The following is a 24,217-nucleotide window of genomic DNA, read 5'->3' as shown; positions in this document are numbered from 1 at the left end:
CACATTTCGTCAACTAAAACTATGAAAGGCAGAATGACTCAAATGTGACTGACCAATAAGCATTTTCGTCTGAAGATGAAGAGTAAGACTAAATCAAAAATGGCTGCCAAAATTAACATTGGCCTACACACGTGCACGCTACAACGCTGCCACGTATGTATTAAATATGACTGATAATTCAAATAAAATGTTTTATTTAATTCAAATAGTCTACTTGTACATAATTATTTTTTAGGGTTTAAAATGTATACAGATTTGACATTTTCCCCTCATACTTCTGTCGGAATTGGTACGAAGTTGGCATTGAATTTCATTTGAAATGGTATTAAAAAGGTCTTAAAAAGCCTTGAATTTAAGTTGGAGGATCCTGGGGGTACCCTGGGTAAGTAGTACTTGACTTTTGTTTCCAGAGTATTAGCATGAGAGCTTGAGCTGACTCAATATTGGATTTGTCGACGTTGCATCAATTTTCTGTCACTTTAACAGCCCTCGAAGAGGTCGAAGGTCAACTTTTTAAAATCTCAGCCAGTATGTGATCAATATCAGTTCGACGGCACAATGAACAAGAGGAGATGAAAGGAAAGGAGGGAGAGAGTCTCCATCCAAGCCCCAGTGAGTCACAGCTCTGGAACGGAAGAACTTGGAGCGAGGCGTCCATTTCAGATCGCGTTTCCTTCCTTTGAAACGAGGAAGAGAATGAGTGGCATTCACCAGCAGTGGGTAATGGAAGAAAATCTGTGCAGAAGTGCATTTTCTCCTCTCGGTATTGAAACAACTTCCCTGTGACATAATCCAAAGCTAGATTTGGCTAACTTTCTAAGTAGCGCCTCTGTAGAGGGTCTCTGCCTCAGCGAAAAAGTCAAATGAAAATGTTGCATTAATCCACTTATCAGGAAAGAGCACGTTTGGATAATCCTGCCCGCTCAAAGTGCCTCCTGTTATGTGGGTGTGAGTGTTTGTGTGTGTGTGTGTGTGTGTATATAAGAGGTGTGAACAAGAGGCAGTGACTGACTGGAATGTCAGTGTTAAGTGTTTGATGTCTGTGTTTATGCAGGTATGTTTCATAAGTTCTGCTTTGTTTATTAGTTTGTTCATTTGTATGGAAGAGGACGTGCTGAGTTTTCTCATGTTTCCCTGATGCACATTGATGCAGCCACGGCAGAGCTGTGCAGACTTCATTCATCTTTTTTCTCCACTTTGGCTTCTGCTTTAGAGGGAATTACAGTGGCATGTGAGACTAGCAGCTCACTTTTAATCCATGAAATATGTATTACAGAGTTTCCTGACTACACCTACCCTCACCGCATTAGACTCCACTCACAGGGACTTAAGCTTGCCGAGAGCAGGTTTGACTGCACATCTCATAAGATACATTCACACTAGAGCTTTTGGTGTGGAACCGTGTCCGTTTGTGATCCAAGTCTGGTCGGTATAAAAGCTTTTTTGGCATTCCTAACAGGTGTCAAGCATACTAGAGAATGCTTTTTTTTTTCTTCTATAACTATTTAAAAAATAAAAAAATTATTATAGCTTTTTGACACACTAATAAATGATCATTATACCACAACAATGAAAATGTAAAATGTAGATTTATTATTAATAATAGCACTGATTAATTTAATCATTAATGATTAAATTATTAATTTTATAAGAAATAAATAATGTGAATAAGAATTTAATACTATTGTTTTGTAGTAATACAATTTGTAATATAATAAACATCAATACATTTATTTACTAATAATACTAATACAAATAATAATGTATTTTAATAATTTAACAATAAAATAATGAATTCATAAACAATTGTACAATAATGATATAAATGATGAATACACACTTAATGCTATATCATTTTTAATGCTAACATTAGTAATGATAGTGCTAAGAATAATAGAAAATATTTGTATTAACAATTTTATCATCAACAATAATAATAATAATAATAATAATAATAATTGTAATAATCGTTGTGTATTATGTTAAGAACCGACTCAGTCATTCAACCTGGATGACATTGGTTGCAGAATATATATATATATATATATATATATATATATATATATATATATATATATATATATATATATATATATATATATATAATTAGTTCTGAATTTTCCTGTATGATATGAGTGCGGTCTGTTGTAATTTTGCGGATTTTGCATGTTCCTTGTCATACATAATGTCATACCTGCTTTTCTCCATATAATCTGCGTTCAGAGAGCAGTTCACATGCTTTGCGTTTCTTGCAATACATCTGTGGCAGACAAACATGCATGCTTTACTATGTGCTATACGTTTTTTTTTTATATATATATAAATCTGTCTCTCAGAATCATACTGATAAATCATACTGACAAAAACATAAACGGTAAAGCTGGCATCTCCTCCTCCTGAGTCATAATCCAATTACTCATGGTGGTATTCGCGCTGATGATTCAAACATACCACCGTTTGTACCCTAAAATGTAATGTGTGAAGAATCCATTAGGGGAGGGGATGAATCCATTTCTGGTTTGGACAAAGCAGTCAAACCAAGTGTGAAAGCATCTATACATTGCTGTGCATGGACCAGCTCAATCTTTTTTCATTTCCCTGGACATTTCAATGGATCTGTCTCTGTTTTGCGGGATGCTTCGCCATTAGCACCATTTTTGTCTTCGTCATCCTCTTCCTCCTGGTTCTGTCTGGACATTTTTCAAACCCTCCATTGCTGTTGTCCTTTGGTCAGATCGTTCTATTCAAGCATATTTCTAAAAGCCCATTTAATCTGTCATCTACTTCCCAAATGGGCCACTTCTTCTTTCTTTTCTCATTCATTTTGTTTCTTCATAAGCACTTTTGTTCCTCTGAACAAGCGGGAATCGTTTGCGCTTTGTGTTTCTTAAGAAGGGCATGTTGTCGTTCAACCAAGCTCATTACTCCTGCCCAATGGTGCAGAGCTGTCTCTGCCTTTCAGAGAGGGAACTGGAGAGAAGTAGAAGTAGGGGATGAAAATGCAATTATTTTGTGCTTTATTTGTTGATGAAGCACTAAACTCCTGGGGTAAGAAAATGAGTGTCCACAGGTTTCCCCCACCTAATGAACTTCCATTATGTCCATTAGACTGAGTTACATTGTCATTTTGAGGCAAATGAATTGAATGGGGATAAATGGATTGAATTCCAACTTTAGGAATTAGTTCAGAGCATATAACTTTCTCACCCTTTGCCTTATTGTGCCATATCACAATTCTGTTTTTTCGTAAATCTACGTTCACATTATATTATGTAGAACAGAACTGCAGTGCATTTGTCTTAATGTGAGCACCATCGTTTACCATTATAGGTGGCTAAGAAGTCAGAACAGTTAATTAACTTAGTAATTTAGTAGTTTTGCTACCTAAAGTTTAAAGTAAAGCACTTTCAGCGATATTTTAAATGTTTAAGTGTCTTATGTAATGCAGAATTGTAATTTTTTTCAGTTTAAGTTGAATAAATATTCAATATACTACTGGAATAAAGAAAAATATATGTTTTATGTATCTATTTGTTTGCTAAATTATTTAGCCTATAAAACTAGTTATCCAATTTGCTAAACTAGATTTTTCATTTGAGAATGATTTGGCTGATATTTAAAGTAATTATAACAAGAACTAAGTCTTTATTGAGTTATTTCAAATAGTATGTTATACAGAGTTGCTTCACCTGTTAAGACTCCGGATGCCACATCAAAAGAGACTGGTCTCGTTATTTTTGACCAAACCGTTTAGATGTACCCTCAGGCCATGGTTATTCGAAAGTTTGGTTTAAATACATTAAAAAGTTGCACAAATACGGTCTCTACTGCAGACTTCAAAATCACTAAGTTTAAGTGGCATTGAGTGCACTTTGTTGTACACCCTAGGTCGTAAAACTTTCCGCACAAACTACAACCTCTCAAAATTCTCCGTCAACAACCTGGGAAGGATTCAGAAAGAAATCATCTCCAAATTTACTAGGGTAGAGCTTTAGACTTAAATTTATTGTTGTTCCTGTACATATGGTTCGCACTCGTCAGCCTCTGGACGGGATCCTTTAGATTGGAGGGAGATGCTTTGACACATTAGTGGTGCCTCATTTCTATGAGGTAGTTTTACACACGCACTAATGCATTGTGGTCAGGATGCAATCAATCCATACACTCCGATAGGACAATGGTTGAGCAGTCGGTCTTCGTCCTTGGGTTGTTATTGGTGCCATCCCGATTAATGACTGATCTTCCCCCCTGCATGTCAAGACAGATGGGAGATCCGGCTTACTATTTCAGATTAGCTTCCAACCCTCTGTTTGCTCTGGACTGATTGAACGGAATTGGCTGGATCACAGTCTCCTATCTCTGAATATCTCAACGCGGCTTCTTTATTTGCTCAGAGCTAACAAGAATACACTGCATGCGATGGCCCCTCCGGGATGATCCAATGACCTCAGAGAGAGTTTGACACAAATGGAGTCGATTTCTTAACCTGAAGCAGTTTGGTGTGAAATAATCAGGTTTAGTTATCCTCTTCCCTTCCACTTTCCTCTATTGCCATCGAGCGAAATAGTAACCGGTCCCCGCCTCTTTTTTTCACTTGTGATAAACAGTTTCCATGTTTGGTCTGGCTTCCTCTGGGGAGATCTATGGTCTAGCCTGACATGATTCACACTGACTCAGGGTGACCTTGAAAAGTAGCCCACAGTCATGCTTGTACACACACGCACACACCAAACCCCTCGCTAGATGCCCTAACACAATTTGTCCACCCTGAAAGGCCTGTAATCCATTTTTTTCCCTTTACAGCCAGCTTTTCGCTTGATTTGCAATCCTGTACAAAGATATCAAATTCAGAGTTTGATGTGTTGCTCTTTCTTGGCGTAATTCTGTCATGTTTAATGCGACATCATAAAACAGGGTTACAGTGCAGTTCTCCGTGTCCTCACATGTAGCTTCAGTGGTCAATTTATCTCAATAGCCAAGCCCCTGACAGGCTTATAAAAGTGTGTGTATGTAGGCAGTGTTTCTTGGCTCTTCATTAACCATTTTCTTTTGCATCTTTGCAGGTTAATGTCACAGTCGATTACATAAGAGCTGCCACCAGTGCGATGGAAACGGGTGGCGTTCCGGCTTTCCCAGAGCGTACCTGTGCTACAGTCACCATTGGAGGAATGTGAGTACAGTAGCCAGTTACTATATCTGTGCAAAGTTCTGCTTTTTAACCTATTTTTGAAAACCACCTTCTCCCACTAAGGTTTTCTGTACCTTACAGACATTGATAAAACAGCCTAAATTGGTCCATATACACTACTATTCACCAAAACAGTTTTTTTTTTATAAAAATAGTAAAAACAGCAATATTGTGAAATATGATTACAATTTAAAGGTGAACTAAGTAACTTTTTTACCTTAACCGAACAGCTTCGGAGTCATTGGAATAGTTATATGACTTTTTTTGGTTTGAATGGTGGTCGTCGCACAGCCCCCAAGCGCCTGTGAGCCAAAAACCACACTTGCAACTTTGGGCCGGCGGGCCGCCGGCCTCAGCGTCAGGAAGTATCGTGTGATATCAGGTCTCGCGATGTAACGAATTGCTTTACAGCACTGCACATATACACAATAGGGATAGCTCACAGATGAAGTTATTAGAGGCCAGACAGACTCACGGAGGCGATTAGCATCTCACAACTTGCACTTTATTCCCCAATCGAACTCGTGTAACTGTCCGTCACCCATTCTACCGTCCACAGCTTTACTTGATAAACAAAAGTAGGATAAGAACGAGCATCAAAAACTTACTGAAATAACCCGCATACACGGGGTGTTCGAGGTGCACATACAATACAGACTGCCGACAATTCAACAGGGCGTGCGCAGCTCTTAAAGGGGCCACAGCTTATTTCCACTCATTACAGCTTCCATCCTACTGAACAGGTACCGGTATAGAGGGCGGAAGGGATCAGGCCGTGAGTGCAGAGACGGCTTTGCGCGAGTGCTATTTACGACAGTAACATTAAATACAAGTACTCCACGAGTCGCTGTTTGACAAAAAAACGGAAAGCTGCATAGTGTGCCTTTAAAGGTAGGTTAGGTAGGAATTTTATAAAAAACTTTTTTCCAAATTTGTTTAAACTTTCTATATATATATATATCAATACATAATTAAAATGTAAGTAAGAAAAAAAGAGTATAAAAATCGAGTGACTCTAAACCGTTTAATCTGCATTAAACACAGCTCATTATTTCCATTCGGGACGAAACAAAGGATTGGCTTAGGCGTTTGTCACTCCCTCGCAACCAGGGCAACCACCCTTTTGCCACAGGATCTGCCCACCTGCGCGAACCCGTTTGATTTGAGGAATTCAAGAGGCACGGAACCTAGGAATAGCAAAACAATGGCAGAGAAAGAGCAATCAAAATTCACATTACCGGCATATGCAGTTAGCGAAGGCAAACAAGGCAAAAAAAGGAAGACAGTGCTAGAAAAGGTAATGAAAAAAAAGTCTTTGGATAAACAAAGAAATAAAACGCGTGTCAATATCCTCGGACCCTAGTTGCACGGCCTCTTGCACGACCTCCTCTGCTTCGCCCTCGACCCCGGACCTGTCCTCGAGCTGACGATGCGGTACTTGTCTCTGGAGTGTAGTCCTCATCAGAGTCAACAATGCTTTCATCATGGAAACTCTTACATGCAGAACACCATATATGTTATGAATCTTACACGAAATGCATCTTCATCACAGTGTAACTGATGGTTATGGAAAAACGTGTATCAATACAACCTGTTTTTAGCTTTGCCTTATAGTTATAACTAGCTCGTTAGCGAATCAAAAAAAATATATTTTAAACTTTACCAATATCAATATGCTAGCTTGATAGTGAGTACTAAAATACATCTTATTTGTTTATATTCATAATGATAAAGTTAGATTATTTTATTACATGTGATTCTGACATGATGTCACTACATGCACTGCGCTCCTTCCTCTCCGCTTGTCTCAGGTAAATATGCGTCTTACAGCTGAGCGGTCGGAGTCGCGCGTTCATGTGTTTTGGGGGCGTGGCTTTGAAAGGAGCCCAGAAGGGAATAATTAGCTGTCTTTAAAACAGTCGTGAGAGGTCTACAGACACTCGATTTTTATACTTTCTTTTTCAGAGTACTTACATTTTAATTATGTATTGATATATAAATAAAGTTTAAACAAATTTGGAAAATAAGTTTTTTAGACAATTCCTACCTACCCTACCTTTAATATAACTTTTCTATTTTAATATTTTTTTTGTGTAGTTTTCATTAACATGATTGCAAAGCTGAATTTTCAGCATCATTACCCAAAGTCTTTAGTGTCACATGATCCTTCAGAAATCATTCTAAAATGCTGATTTGGTGCTCAAGAAACATTTCTTATCAATGTTGACAACAGTTGTGCTGCTGATTTTGTGGAAAGTTCATAAAAAATCCTACTGACCCCAAACTTTTGAAAGCTATTTTAACTCATGTGCTACATTTCAGGTAAAATGATGGTGATTGTGTAAGAATAAACCAAAAATTAAGTCATTATTCACTGAATATCTTCCCCTCCAATGAGCTGTAAACTGCTGCGTCTGGATTTAGTCATTGTGTTGAACTTGAACCACATCAGTCTGATCTGTTCATTAATCATCCAGACTGATTAAATAATGACTTTAAATGTCAGTCTATTCCTCACACATTTGCTATCACTCTTCAAATGTGGGTTGTCTTATTCAACAACCAACAGCAAAAGAAACGTTACTAAAAAAGAAAAGGAATCAAATGAAATGTTTCTAAACACACTCTAACAATCACCTTCAAAATCATGACCGACAAAGGCTTTACTACCTTTTTTGACTCCTCTATGAATTCAAATGATTCTTGTTCACTCATGTGATGTGGATGTGTGAGCACACTGTCCCTTGTTAGGGTAAGCGAGGCCAGGCACATAAGTCTGGGGTGGCACTGCGCCTCAGGCTGTGATTACCCAACCGTGCCCCAGTGCTTGGCATTAGAGCATTGTGGGTAACAGGTGGTCACATCGCCTGAGGGCTCTGCTGCTTTGCAGCATCTTGACTCTTCGCTGATTCGGAATCAGCTCTTTCCAGGTTTTCCCATAATTCCATAAATATTTTAGGAGCCTGAACTGATCATAGATCTGTACAAATTCATGGCAGCACAGACAAGTCTGTTGGCCTGATGCAATAGATTACTTTTTAGTAACCATTTGATTTTTTGGGAGCTTGGTGAAATAAGACTAACGTTGAAAGTAAGTTTATCATGTCTTGCAATTTTAGTGTTTTGTTTTGTCAGTTTATGTTTTTTTTGGTTTAACTACTTGGCCTAAACAGCCTTCGCTAGTTCTTTTTCACTTTGTATTTTTTGGCTCTGATCTGTGGTATGTTTGTGCAATCAAAGTGAGGACCCATTGAGTACTAGCTGAAACTGTGTACCACTACAACTTCAGAAAAGGCAAAAAAAAAAAAAAAAAACATTTTTTTTTGTTTTGTTTTATTCATGTGTTTTTCTCTTTTGATTTTTATTACCAAAACTTGACACAGAATGGCTGTTGCATGTTTGCTGTGCTCTGCAATAGGGGAATGCGAGCTGCTCGCCAAATGCAATATCTGTGTTGAAAAATGGCAATGAGAAATGCATTTGCCACTTTGCTTGCAGGGCACCGGTCTCATTTGTTGTCATCGATTATGGTCCAGTTCTGCAAATTAGGCCTTACTCAATCTTACTCAACACTCTCCTTCAAACAATGTGCAAATTACAATCTATATAATATAGACTAACCCCCCTCCAAAATTATATTTGTAATATAAAGTGAGTGATTCAGAAAGAAAAAAAAAATGCACAAGCTCAATTTTCAACTGTGGGAGAACAGTCAAAAATACAGAAACATTATTTTCATGAAAAATTACAATTTAAAATGTATTTAAAATAAAACTTTTATTTCAAAATATATTTTTAAAATGTAATTTATTCCTGTGATGGCAAAGGCTGGACTTTCAGCCGCCATTACTCCAGTCTTCAGTGTCGCATGATGCTAATATGCTGATGTGATGCTAGAAGGTTCAAAAGAACTGCATTTGTTTGACATTGAAATACTTTGTGACACAATGTCTTTACTGTCATTTGATTAATTTCATGTGCCCTTTCTGAATTAAATGATTAATTTCATACCAACATCTGATTTTGTTTTGCTCTCTCGATAGAAACATTGCTGAGGCTCTGGTCAGTAAAGGTCTCGCCACAGTGATCAGATACCGCCAGGACGACGATCAAAGATCTTCCCATTACGACGAGCTCCTGGCGGCAGAGGCAAGGTAAGCCAGAACACTAAAATAAAAGCACCGCTGAGCGAACGCGGGCCATATTCCTGCACATTGCGAAGGAGAAGCCGTCTGTGAAATGGAGCCATTTTGTTCTTTGCAGTTATTCATGGCTTGTCTGGTTAGCTCTCATTTCATGGGGGCAATATCAGTCTCAGAGCTCATAGCTTAACCACCAGCACTAAAGCATGGCTCTTTTATTCTTTGTCTATTACTACAATTATATAGATTTGTGGTGCAGAGGTTTCAAGGGTGGTTCATTGCACAGAAAGAGATTCGGATCTCGCGGTCTGCGATAGACGGGGTGACTCGAGAGAAAGAGACTCGCTTTTTCTTATCTGCTGCTCTTTCTTTTCCATTTCTATTCTTCACTTTTGGTGTTGCTCTCAAACGCACATGCTCTCATACACATCTCCTCTATTTTCTTGTCCTTCGCTCTCTCTGGGTAATGCTTCCCTGTGGAGCCGGCGGAGATTGGAGGTTTGCGGGCCTCAAATTTATTTTTAGCAGTGATTGCTGGTCGTTACCCTACATCCTCTGAGAAATCAACCCCACGACGAGCTCTCTCTCTCTCTTCTTTTCCTCACCGAATGTGATTGAACACCAGGGAGGCTACAGCCACAGATGCATCTGCCTTAAAGAGGCCTAAGACACGTCCCTCATTCCTCCTGAATCTACTGTAATCTGCAGGCGTCACCACTCAGCAACCACTATTACACTGATCGAGCACTCAGACACACACAAAAGACACTATATCCATTCCCATGTGTAATGCAGGAGAACTGTTGGCCTATAAATGTAATTTGTTGGCTCTTTTGTGGCATGAGGGATGGGTGGGCATGTTTAAGGGTTGGTTTCTCAGGCTGGGGCAAAAATGGTTTTATTTTCTGGGGGCCCGTTCTGAACATTTCGACTAACACAATTCTTGAATCATTGCAGGGCGATCAAGAACGGCAAAGGACTTCACAGCAAGAAAGAAGTGCCTATTCACAGGGTGGCAGACATTTCAGGGGTAAGTTTGTGCATTCCGGGACCCCTAGCATTTGTATTTGCTTCGATTTGATTGATTTGTTTGGATGCATTTCAGTTACTACGTCCATTTTGTTTACAAAAGAAAATATTCTGTAAGTTTAAGTTATATATGGCATTGTTTTATACCTATTCAAATCGGTAACTCATCTTTTTAAACGGTTCATTAAAAGAACCAGTCAGTGAACTCATAACTGAAGTAAAATTTGATTTCCGCAGAACAGATTTCCCCATCTACAGGATGGACAGCACTAAATTGAAAATGACATTTTTGGATATCAATATTTTTACCCAGCTTTAGCCATTCATACACTGGCATAACATTCACTACATCAAATCCCCTGTCGTTTGCTTTAATTAAATAGTTTGGGTAGTGTAGTTTATTTTCCGCTTAAATATTTTTGCTTGTTTGATTTTTCACCTTTCACCATATTTATTTGACTAATATGATTTGTCTTCAGTGTAAATGTTTTGTCAAATTTTATTTTTATTTTGAAAGTGTGAAAACGCTTTTCTTTCTGTGTTTAAATCCATCCCACAGACGAAATCAAACCCAAACATCTGTGTGAAAAACAAATTCAGTCTGGGCCCGAGCATGACCCATTACCGTGTTCTGAATGTTGAACGGCTTTACTGATGTCTTCTATATTCCAGAATCCTCTCCCGAATCTTTGATGTTAGAGCTTCGCCCTATGACAGCTGATTTATTGCTGCATTACGGCCCTGCCCATTAAATTAATGAACAGCCCTCTAAAAATAGTCTTTCCACCCATAAAGTCATCATGCTCGTAGCTCTGAAGTTGTTTTTAGGCGAATCCTGTTTGGTTGCCTAACCAAATGAAGATTAAATTTTACTTAGCTTGTAAATGTCGTTTGCTGGGTGACGGGCTTGTTTACTTGGTGTGTGTGAAACAACTTAGGTTTAACAGCCGCTGACTTTCTGTTCACCTCTCCTCAACTATCTCCTTCCTCTCTTCCTCTCTCATCTCTGCCTTTATGAATGAGCTCCTCAGGTTTTAATGAAGTGTTTGGCAGCTTTCTGCAAACTTTTTCAGGATGTTATTTATACCTGAGTTTGTGTAGGAGGCATTTAGAGCGAGAGAAAAGTGTCACTCTTAAATGGTAACGTTCTCATTTCTCATCCAGAAACAAGATTCCCTCGTTATATGACTGACAGTCAGAGTAATGTCGTTTGGATTGGGACTGTGAAAGGGCCATTTATCTTTGGATGTGTTTGTTTGCTTTTCTCCTCTTCTTTCTCTTCCTTTTTTCCTTTTCTTTATGTGTGGGTCAGGGCTGTATTTCCAGCTGCAGTGGGTGGAAGTGGTGAACTGAGTCACAGGAACCAGCAATATTTCGAGTGAAATCTGAAGTGTCTCTGTTACACCCCAAACCCTCACCTGTCAAGCCAAGATGTCTAATCTCACTTCTAAAAGTGTACTATTGGCCAGGAAACTCTTGAAATAGAGCTGTCCTTCTCCTATAATGGGTGACGGTGTCACCATCTGTTATCTTCCACTTGGCCTGTTATTCTATTTGTCTATTTTTTATTTTTATTAATTTAAGATTAAAAATACTTCTGAGAAAACAATTTATGTCCAGAGGAGATGGGGGAGAAATACTGGAAATACCATGTACAGCTCTTAAATTGTCCAATTGTAATTACAAAATAAAAGTATCTAAACTAATGCAACGTAACCAGCTGAGTTAGCCTCATTTTTAAAACTGATAAAAAATTTGGTGTAAAAAAGGGGCTAATAGTTTAGTGCATCATAGAAATTGTATAAATGTATTAAAGTTGCATTAATATTGATACTTTTTTTGGGCATAATTTAAAAACAAAATCATACATTTAATCATGCTATCGATCCACTTTTTAATTCTGGAAAAAAACATTTCTTGACTCAAACGTGGTTATCAGGGATGCAAACTTTTCACCTTTTAACGAATTTCATGTCATTTTCATTTTGGTGGCAGAAATCATCCACTAAAACATTGCACCTTTTCCACTTTATCTCCATGAATAAAAAGAGAAATGTTGGTCTCCTTAAATTTGAATTTTACCGCACAATTCTGATGTAAAAAAAAAAAAGTGTTTAAAATATTACATGCAAAAATATATTTAAAAAAAGTTTTACAAATTAAAATGTGGTTTTGGGGGAATGGGGTCAAATCTGTCACCTTTTTCACCCCTGATGAGTTTGCATCTCTGGGTAATTGTCATGTCAGTTGCATATTTTAATGTGGCTCTATCATTTGTAAAAAAACAAACACCTGTCTAAACGGCATAAAAATGTGTAAATGTTTCTTTTCATATGTTGTTCAATTGTTCAACCAGTTCAATTACTGATGTTCTTTTTTTCTTGCACAGGAGACACAGAAGGCGAAACAGTTCCTGCCATTCCTGCAGAGAGCGGGCCGCTCGGAGGCCGTGGTAGAGTACGTGTTTAGTGGCTCAAGACTCAAGCTCTACATGCCCAAAGAGACATGTCTCATCACCTTCCTGCTCGCTGGTAAGTGTCAGTCGGCCTCGGCCCGTCAACTACGCCACCGTCTGTGACCACATAACGACCACAATGTGGCATCTGACCGCTGTTGCACCACCAGTCTAACGCTTTGTTTTGTTCAGTTCTTTAACACTTCAAGGAACAGTTCACCTAAAAAGAATGAAAATGTTGTCGTAATTTTCTTATTCCCATGCCATTGCTCTCATTCATACATTGAAAGTGGGCAGTGTCCAGGGCCATACATCTGGCTATATTACTTCTGAACCCGTTGAAAGACTGGAAAGCTATTCACCAAAAATTGTATTGAAATCTTGCTTGCCATGGTTACATTTCAATGTGGAAAAAAAAACTGCATAGACATTCTACTATATTAAGTTTTGTTCCATGGATGAAAAAGTCAGACAGGTTTTAATAGAGATAAGTAAATGATGAAATCATTTCATTTTTATAAGAAAAATTCCTTAAATAATTCACACGCTTCATGCACCATATAAAAGTATCTCCTTGCCTCAAGCTTAACGGTGAGTGATTTTTGTGGAAGGGGTTTCTTTCTTCTCAATATGTTCTGCTAGTGGAGTTTTATATTGAATACCTTCTGTCCTTCCCCTCTGACCTGTGGAGGCTGGTGTTTTCTAGCAGGTCTGGAAAGCTGAAGTTAGCGCAGGCGTTTTGTCTGTACCTCTGACCTCCCAAAGGCAAGATGAGGATCTGAAGGGCTCAATCTGATGGAAGGTTAAGTGTCACATTTGCTGGCTGTGAGGTCTTGCTACTCAGCATCTGTTCTTCCCCTTGAGTTTCCTTGCCCTCTCTGTGTGGAACATATATGCGCACATGCTTGTGTGAAAGTGTCTGGGCAGGTACAGCTGTCACTGCTGCACATCAGGGAAGGTGGTGGAGCATCTGTGACATTTGACCTTTAATCAGGACTCTGCATGTAGCCAATTGCCGCTCTTGCTGGCACATGTGCAGGTGTGTTGCAAATCCTTCACCCTTTGACATTTTTATATAGACGTTTGTGATTTAGGGTATTTGTTATCAGTAACTTTTTTTTTTTTCAAAACAGTTCATTTCAGCATTTACGCTACTGTTCAAGTTTGGGGTCTGTAAGATTTTCATATTTTTGTAAGAGGTCTTATGCTCACCAAGGCTGCATTTACTTGAAATATTAAAATAACATTTATTTAAATAAGTTTTAAAATGAAGTTTATTCCTGTGATGGCAAAGCAATTTTCAACATCATAACTCTGTCACTTGATCCTTCAGAAATCTTTCTAATATGCTGATTTTCTGCTCAAATATTATCAATGTTGAAAGCAATTCTGATAGTTAATATTTTAACATAATTCATTATACATATCTTTACTGTCTATTTTGATCAATTTAATGTGTCCTTGCTTAAGTATCCTGCTGACCCAAAACTTTTGGGGTGTTTTGAATGGTAGTGTACCAAAGGGATAGTTCCTTTATTTTACTCATCCTCAAGCCATCCTAGGTGTATATGACTATCTTCTTTCAGACGAACACAATCGGAGTGACATTAAAAAATATCATTGCTCTTCCAAGCTTTATAATGGTAGTGAATGGCGGTCCTGATTTTGAAGTCCAAAAAATGCATCAATCCATCATAAAAGTAATCAATTCGACTCAATACGGTAATAAAGGCCTTCTGAAGAAAAGCGATGGGATTTTGTAAGAAAACAATCCATATTTAAAACTTTATAAAACTAAAATAACTAGCTTCTGGCAGATGGCCTACGCAAGTCGACTTGCGCCAAAAGAGTAACCCCTGACGCTATGTATGACGCAGGATGTCGGAGTAGCGTACGCTTTGACGCCTCTTGCAGTTCAAACAAATAGGGCTGGGAAACAAACTCAAGCTCCTCTTCTTATATTGAAATCCTCCAACATTTCTCTTTAAAAATTCTCATTTAGACTTCTGAGTTCATTGTTTTAAAAATGTAAAAGTAAAAATGACAAATGCAAATTAAAATGTACTGAATTTGACATTACCGTTTTATTATAATAGAAAGTAAATGTTTTCCAGATATTCCAGCATTATGCACTTAATTTTATTTTATACATCTACATCAAAAAGCTACATTTTTAGGATCTCTAATTGGATGGCAAAAAAATAACCAAGCTTATTTCGACAAATCGATTTTTTTCTGGATCAATGGAGGGTGGGATTTTGACCATTTGCTGGAATTGCACACAACATGGGAGCATTGCAAGGTTCTGCATATGGGGTGCACAAACATTCAAGCTTCATTAGACTACATATAGAGACTGTCACTTTCTTGTGGTCGCTCAATTTCTTCAAGACTGACCTTAGTGTCCTCCCAACCCCGACCTCAACCTTCCTCCATATCACTCAGAACAAGCCGCAGACTGATTTGTGTTATTTCTGAAGAGTTTATTTCTGTCCTCTCACCATCAGGGCTAATTATTCACCCTGAAAACAGAGAACACAGCCGCCCATCTATTTCTGCATCCCTCCATCCTTCCATCTATTTGTCTCTACTTTCCCCAATGGAGAACAGACACCCTCCACCCCCACCATGCTTAATTGTGCATATCGTCATTGGAGATATTTCAATTAATTTGGTCATTTGTTCCTGAGTGTGTCTTTTGTCTTTTCCTTCCTCCATTTTTTTCCCTTTTGCAATTATCTTTCTTCCTGTGAGGGATTTCGGACAAAAAAAAAACGACTTTTTTATCATTTTTATTTTTAAATAATCTGTTTTCCAGATGCATTTCCTCCTGTTTGACTCAGCTCTCTTTCTTGGTCGTATGTGATTTGATCATGTTGGCTGGGATGTTTCGTGAAGCAGTTTGTTTTAAGGGTTTTAGAGTAAAATTCAGCGTATGGTTTGACTTGAAAATTATCCCAATTTTTCAGTCGCAGGCACTATGGGATCTGGTCTCCTGGCACAGGTCCTTCTGAAGTTTCTAATGTTTGTGGAAGCTGTTTTTCTGTCTGAAAAAGGAAAAGCCTGACAGTACTATCGGCTGTAAAATGCGCTACAGCACACATGTCAGATCTTTAGCAGTTCGAGAGGTTATTGACTTTACGACACAGGGCATTATGCCAAAAACTCACCAGTTTAGATTGTGTTTGGTTATCTGCGGGCCTTCCTCCGCACTCGGAATTTGTATCATTTTATTGGTTGCATATTCAGATCTCATATCTGTGTGGATCCAAGGGGTCAAGTTTTGGAAAGTTAAATGCTGGTACTATGTCATAACTTAGTGTTTCTTCAATTTTTAACCTTGAGGATCTTTAGAAATGAAAATTCTTTCTCTTCATATTCTCATTACTTTATTTTATTTGTCAGCTACTATGTGCATCACTGGAAAAATCTGTACATTGTATTTTTGTCTTTGAAAATAAATTATATATTGCTCAATACTCTGTATATGATCAATAACTTATGACAACTTTTTTGATGAGTTAAAGCAATGTCATTTTTGACCGTAATGACATTTGAAAGCAATGGCATTTTTTAAGTCACTTTAATGTAATTTAGTTTGAAGTGACTTAAACATCCAAGTTGATTGTACTTAAAATTTAAGGCAGCAACTTTTTTTATAGTATAGCATTCTGTGATAAATTGCATTTCTAAAATAAAAATATTCTAAAAGTTTGGATTTTATTCAAACTACTTGTATTGTTAATTTCATCAAGCATTTTATGTATCCTAAATATAAACATTTAAGCTTTTTTTTCTGGACATGCTTGATTTGAAAATGGCACACAAAAATACTGATAAAAGTAATATTTACATTTTACTTGGATTTCTTAGACATTTTTCAAGCTCTTTTAATAGGGTCAGCATTTGGTGGTCAAAAGATTGTGTAGTGAAAACAATGCCAGGTTTTTTTTATTATTATTATTATTATTAATACAGTTCTAATGTACAGTAATACATTACTTGCTAATTATTACACAGTAAATATTGAAATTGGGTTGTTTATTTGACATTTTGTTTAGATTATTATAGTTTTAAAAGTAGTCCATGGTTTTTGGCTCGGGGCTAAATTTGACCAAGATTTGAAAAATGTGTGATGAAGGCAATGCTTCAAAAACTCTTTTATTCATAACTCGTTAAAGTGTGCGTTTTTAAAGCAATCTCTGGGATTTAAAATTGTTCAGAGTTGAGCAACTTGAGCGGCCATGAGCAAAGACGACGGAATCTTAGGTTTAGTATAGTAATTTATGACTGGCTTTATTTTTAAAACAATAGAAGGCAATTCAATTGTATGTTCTCATTTAGATGTATAATTAAACAAGTGTGCACAAAGGAATACCTTTCCTATCACATCTCTTCATTAGATTGGTTGTGGGTTTGTATCTGTGTGTGTATCCATACAGACAGTTAGATTCTCCACATGATTGTTGCATGAATGAGCTCAGTACTAATTAGACCACAGATCGTAGCCGTCCAATCAACAGGACCCTCTGCCTTCAGTGGTTGAAAGGCCAGACAATGCCAAAGCCCCCGATGAAAGAAGGAAAAAGAGACAGGATAGCTTCCTGTCACTCAACCCTCCATTACAGCACACAGTTCCCTATTAGTGTTGCTATGGCAAAAGCCTCTCCACCCACAGGCGCGCCAGCAAAGGTTACCGCATTAAAAGGGCAGAAATGCTTCATTGCTTGCTCTATTTTTTTTTCACTCTCTTTCCTGTTTGAATGCGTCTTTTCCAGCGATATCATCGTGGCTAACTGTGTTGTTGCACTTCAACAGATGTTAGAGCAGGCCTGATATGTTGCTACAGCTTCATAAGCACGCAGTTAGGATCATGTAAAACTAAATTACGACTGTCCAAGAAAGTGTAGAATGACCCCTTAAACGAGTGGAAACAAATTGGTTTTGTTCAAATATGTTTTTTATGAAAACGAAAAATGTTTAGTTTTATCATCTTCTTGAAATTGAGTAGAGTCAGACCCATAGCAATACATCTCTGGCTAGAATAAAGAAGCCCTCCTCTTCAGTCTAGGGTCATTAACCTTCTCTAAAGGAAGGCATTTTAAAACAATCGGCATTTTAAAACACTCCCTTGGCTGCAGCTTGTGTTCTTATTGACTAAAGAGCTTTGTTTGGATTTTAAAAAGGTGAACTGGATGTTGTGAACTTTATAGAATTTATAGTGACCCTAAAAAGCATCTGGACTCTCTATTCACAGAAAATTCATTCATTTTGTTGCATTAAATTGCATCCGTGACCAAATGATGCTAAAGCTTACTTTATTTTCTAAGCCCAACTGGTCTCTGTTTTTAGTGTCAGGGTTATGATTTTTAAATGTATGATTTATTTTTTGTTTTCAATTTAGTTGGTTAGTCAACTTGGTTTTAATTTAGTTTGTTTTCTATGTTTTGTTTTTTAGTTTGTAGTTAATAATTTTAGTATTACTGTTATAGGGCTGTCAAAGCTAATGTTACGGTTAAAAAGTTAATGTATCATTTAAAATGTTTAGCATTCAATTTCTCAATTTCTCTTGTAGCGTTTTTGTATTAATTTAGTTTGTTTTGATTTGTAATAACAATAATATGGGTGGATTGAAGATGGAAGTCATCATTGTTTTTACCTTTTTACCAAGGATGCATTAAATTGATCAAGAGGGAAAAGTGAAGACATTTATAATGTTACATAAGATTTCTATTTCAAACAAATTCTGTCCTTTTAATCTTTCTATACAAAAAATCCAGTAGTAAAAGGTGTATACATTTAAATATAAAACAATTAAAGCTACAATATGTAATGTTTTCTGCCACTATGGGTCGCTAACCTCTTACAATAACAAAGGCGTAGGTTGATGACGCATAAGCGGAATTATGGAACTTGTCGTCAAGCTGATGGATCTAATAATGTTTATGGATGAGTGAATACATTGATGTTTTTAACATGACTGTGGTATGAAACAGGTCGCGATTGCTAATGAGAGACAGATATCAGCGCCACACGCGAGTCCCGCGGATATAAAGGAATAAGGACATTTCATTCTACCGAACTACTCGCAAGTGCTGAATTACTACTCACACAGGTCAGTTTATTTGACGAATTAAACTTGTGAGGTAACGCAGCGCTGTTTCACTTGGTCTACGCTATCACACTAAACTGAATTTGAGTGTGTTGAAAGTTATAATGTTATTCTATGTGTTAGTTTGTCTGTATGAGACTAGGAGTAAGCTAGATCAACATTAGAATAACATACTGATCATATTCTAACATTTCATCATGTTGAGCTATATAACATTGACTAGTTTTATGTACATTTGCTCACCTCTACATTTGCGTCTCTGTCAAGTCGAAGTTTGTTTCGGACGTGAAGCTCTCGGCATCTCGAAAACGCCACGCTGATATTGATCCTCGTTTTAGTTCTCCTTTTGTCCCAAAGTCTGCTTGCCATGGTCCATAATGTTTGAATGAAACAACAACAGCGTGAGCGTGCCGCTTAACGTAACACAGTTGTCCACGTCTGTCGCCATGGTTACTATGGCAGTACGAGCGGAAACCAGGGATAACCCGGATATTACGTCATTACATCATCCAAGTGAACATGGACGAGCCATTATTTAAAATTGGAATTTCTCTGAAATTTAAAAATCTTTGGGAAGTTTTGGGATATTGTAAGTACACAACTGCAGGAAATATATTACACTCTGCAAGTGATTTTTGGATATTTTACTACAAAAGTCTTACATATTGTTGCTTTAATCAGGATAATTAAGCATGGAGTTTTCAACATTGATAAAAAAATTGTTTTGCACCAAATTAGAGTGATTTCTGAAGGATCATGACACTGAAGATTGGAGTAATGATGCTGAAAAATCAGCTTTGCATCACAGGAATAAATTACAGTATAAAATATATTACCATTTTCATTGTACTTAAAAAAAAAAAAAAGCATTTTTTTAAGTGTTCAAATACTTTTTGGGACTTTGCATTACTTTGCATTGTGACTCTGCTGTTTTCGAAGTGTGTGTGTGTCATCTCTGTATCCTGACTCCTGAGGTGTGCTCCCCTCCTTTGTTTGCCCTCCTGAGCAACGATCAGAAAGAAAGTTCACTTGTTTGATTTTAGAACAGTGTGCACAACAGTGTCCTTCCTTCCTGCCTATAAAGAGCAAGAGAGAGCGTGAAAGAGGGAAGACGGCTGTCTTCACTTGAAAAAGAAAGAGGGAGGAGAGGTTTGAAGGAGACATCAAAGGGGTGTGTTTCAACAGAGGTGTATGTGAGATGGGGCATCGACAGGAGGGCTCTTCCCTATTTAGGGCGTCTCTGGTCCTGATGCAACTTTGATGAGCTGCTCAAAAAGCAGGAGCAGGTTCTCTGGAGCAGGCCATTCCACGGTCGTGTGTGTGTGTGTGTACTTGCAAGTTGGATACATGGTGGTATTTTATGCTTTAATTATGAGAAATCGGTCTCTCATATTAAACACCATATATCCTGAACTTGAATTGAGCTATGGTGCTCTTTCAGGGTATTCAGGTTCTAGTCTGGAACGCAACCCTTTTATTTGAATCAGAAAGAGCTTTATTGCCAAGTGTGCTTGCTCAATCAAGGAATTTACGTTGGTATTGAAGTTTCCAGTCTTCACATATAATATATAAGACGCATAACATTTAAGAATAAAAAATATTTAAAAAGTATAAAGAGACAGATAGGTCTGAAGAAACATTTGCAGACCTTGTGAATAACATTAATAAATAGGACTAAATTAATTTGCAAGGATAAAAAGTGGGGAATTGAAAGAAACTGTTTCTGTGCCTTTCACACTTGTGTGAAAACACAAGCGCCATCTTGTGTTTTCAGTTCCATTTCTCCTTGTTTATTGTCATCAAATGCATCAGCACTGCATTATCTTGGTTTCCTTTGTCTTTGGTGCCAAAGCTCCTACTTTTAAGGTCTGGCCTTGGTTGGCCTCAGTCCTGCATCTTTTCATTAATGGAGAGCTCTGTGGTTGTGCTCTGCTAATTCCTCAAGCAGAAGTAGAACATGTATGGAGAAGAAAGGTGCTTTCAAGAAGCTTTTAGAGAAGAGAGGAGACCCCCTAGTAAGTTGTTTGATGAATTTAGTTTTCTTTCATGCACTGAAGTATTTTCTGTTCAGGCAGTTGGGACGGGACATATCGAGGGGCTTTATTGTTGTTGTTATTATTATTATTATTATTCACCATTAGCTTTTAGTTCAGATTATTTTGAGACATTTCTCATGCCAAAGCAAATGCCTAGTGGTTAGTAAGGATTGTATTTATATATAATTGATGCTAAATTTTGTGCATCAACCATAAAGAGCCTTATACGAGTACAGGTTCAACGTGGAAAAAGTGCATGTCAACTTACTTTTTGATAATTTTGTCCTCCAACTGTGGTTTAGAATATTTATTTGCATTTGTACACTCCCATTTAAGTGTGGGGGTTGTAAGATTGATTTTTTTTTTATATAAATAAATACTTTTATTCGACAGACAAAAAATAGATCAAAAGTGACACTAAAGACATTTATAATCTTTCAAAAGATTCCCATTTCATATACATGCTCTTCTTTGTACGTTCGATTTATTGGAGAATCCTAAAAACTATCACAAGTTACCCAACAAAAAAAAAATTAAGCAGCACACAGTTTTCCACAATGATAATAAGAAAAGTTTGAGTACCAAATTAGCACATTAGAATGATTTGTATGTGACAGCATGTGACAATGCTGAAAATTCATCACCAGAGTAAATTACATTTTTAAATGGAAATCAGTTATTTTAACAGATTTTCAATTAAATGCAGTCTTGGTATAAGAGACTTCTTTTAAAAACACAAACAAAAAAATTCTTACCAACCCCGAACTTTTGAATGGTAATGTACATTATTTAATTGATGTGTCTGTTTCTGAATTTCACCACAACTCAAAACTGCTTAAAGTATTTTCATGATCAAATGGGAGACTGCACAATCCTTCTCTCTCTCTCTTGTGTGGGTGAGCATAGTGAGAAACTGGTTTCCGAGCTCGAAACTGTGCTTGGTTATATAAGTCCAGACATTTTTATTTGAAGAGATAGGATCTCTCTCTCTCTCTCTCTCTCTCTCTCTCTCTCTCTCTCTCTCTCTCTCTCTCTCTCTCTCTCTCTCTCTCTCTCTCTCTCTCTCTCTCTCTCTCTCTCTCTCTCTCTCTCTCTCTCTCTCTCTCTCTCTCTCTCTCTCTCTCTCTCTCTCTCTCTCTCTCTCTCTCTCTCTCTCTCTCTCTCTCTCTCTCTCTCTCTCTCTCTCTCTCTCTCTCTCTCTCACACACACACACACACACACACACACACACACACACACACACACACACACACACACACACACACACACACACACACACACACACACACACACACACACACACACACACACACACACTTCTCAGTTGCAAACAATTTTCACTCAAAGCTCTAGTGCTGTCACATTGTTTTGGCTGCGATGATCACGAATGGATTGATGTTAATGTCATGAAGAGTGACCCTGTCGTAAAGGAGCCGCAGTGCTCAGTGCATTACTCTGTGCATCACATAACAGAGCGTATAGCTACGCTGAGAGCGTGTCATCTGTTTTCAGGCGAGAGAGTGTCTTGTCTGAGTGCTGCACTTTGTTGGTGATTCTCTTGAGGAAAAGTAGTGCGATGTTTTTTGTATTACTAACATGTGCTGTTCTCTATGTGGTAGTGCAGGTGAAGGCCTCGAAGTGCTTTTACAGAGCGCTGCATTTTCTAGGTTTCTTTTGTCTTTAGTGCCAAAGCTCCTGCTTTTACAGTCTGGCCTTGGCTGGCTTCAATCATGTATTCATCTTAGATGGAGACAGGACTCCAACATTTCCTTCATTTTATATACAGTACATATACAACAATTTTAAGGATATATGTTAATAGTAATATTTTAGTTTTTTTTATTTTCTATACTAATTGCTATTTATATTTTATATTCTTATGTCTAAAATATTTCATTATGTGATCACGGTCTCTAAACTAATGACAAAAATGCTTATCCAATAACCATGAATAATTCATTAGTCAAAAAGTGTGGGAACTCTTGATGCATTAAGTTTATTAACTGTTGTTTTGTCTTTTTGTTTTAACCCCTTTCATCTGCTTTTCTTAGTCCCATAGTTCACACATCCATAAAATGGACATTTTTGGACTGAATCCCAAATTTTTGCGCGTTGGTGGTGGTTTATGCTGGTGTACAGCTGCTGCTGCATGGCATCGGTCTGAACTCTCTCCCAGCTCTGTTTGAAGAACTTTTGGCATATTATGCAGAAGTTCTGTGAATTTATTTATTTATTTTTTTTTTTTGCAAAAACTTTAAGGAGAGAAAAGTCCTGAGTGTTCTTTTAAGGCTTATTCACATAATTTCAAATTATTTCAGTGATTTTTTTTTTTAACCTGGAAAAATAATAATTTTATGACAAACAATGCAATTAATTATATTCAATAAAAGAAATATATTTCGGTAACACTTTACAATAAGGTTCATTAGTTAACTACATAAGTTAGCATGAACTAATAGTGAACTGCACTTATACAGCATTTATTAGTCTTTGTTAATGTTAATTTCAGCATTTACTAATACTTTTATTAAAATCCTTTCAACACTAGTTAATTCACTGTGAATTAACAAGAAACAAAGAATGAACAGCAGTATTTATTAACTAACGTCAACAAAGATTACGTATTATATATACACACACACACACACACACACACACACACACACACACACACACACACACACACACACACACACACACACACACACACACACACACACACACACACACACACACTTAAAGCCCAGCAACCAATAACGCATTATTTATACTTTAGAAATAGGCATTCCAAAAGTAACATAAGCCATAGCAGCAATAAATAAAATTAGTGCTATTCTCAGTCTGAATCCCTTTGGTGCAGAAAACCCCTGCAGTCAAAATCTCCTCTGCAGACACACAGACAGCTGCCTACTACTGTCAGGCCTTTATTACGTCTTCACTTGAAGTTATTAGACAGTGTTCCTGTCTTCAGCCGTCCTCTTTAAATCTCGTCTTCTCTTCATTTTCCATCTCTCCCTCCACGGGAGCAGCCAGCAGTGTCTTCTGTAACAGAATGTTCTGGATGTTCCACTCGTTGTGCGCGTGTGACGGTTACAGGGAGCAAGTTATGATGTAATTTGATGTTTTACTGTATATTAGATCAGGAGGAATTGTCAGAAAATATCACCCTGACAAAACACTCATAACCTAGCTGTGTGTATTTGAGAGAGCCTGAAAAAAGTTTAATCTCAGAAAGTCGTTGTCTCTTCCTGCAT

General features: G+C 37.4%; 1 protein-coding gene across 1 annotated transcript in view; it reads left to right on the top strand.

Moving 5' to 3' along the window:
* The window catches only part of snd1 (staphylococcal nuclease and tudor domain containing 1), a 179,220-nt gene that overhangs the window by 39,981 nt on the left and 115,022 nt on the right, over nucleotides 1–24,217 (top strand). The window contains exons 12-15 of the mRNA XM_081362702.1: nucleotides 5,064–5,170; nucleotides 9,232–9,342; nucleotides 10,288–10,360; nucleotides 12,749–12,890. Of these exons, the coding sequence (XP_081218828.1) occupies nucleotides 5,064–5,170; nucleotides 9,232–9,342; nucleotides 10,288–10,360; nucleotides 12,749–12,890 (433 nt within the window). The remainder of the gene's footprint in view (nucleotides 1–5,063; nucleotides 5,171–9,231; nucleotides 9,343–10,287; nucleotides 10,361–12,748; nucleotides 12,891–24,217) is intronic.

Source organism: Scardinius erythrophthalmus (assembly GCF_964197995.2).
Source record: "Scardinius erythrophthalmus genome assembly, chromosome: 4".
NCBI classification, from domain to species: Eukaryota; Metazoa; Chordata; class Actinopteri; order Cypriniformes; family Leuciscidae; genus Scardinius; species Scardinius erythrophthalmus.
The sequence above is the reverse complement of the archived record's forward strand: the minus strand, read 5'-3'. Positions and strand labels throughout refer to the sequence as shown.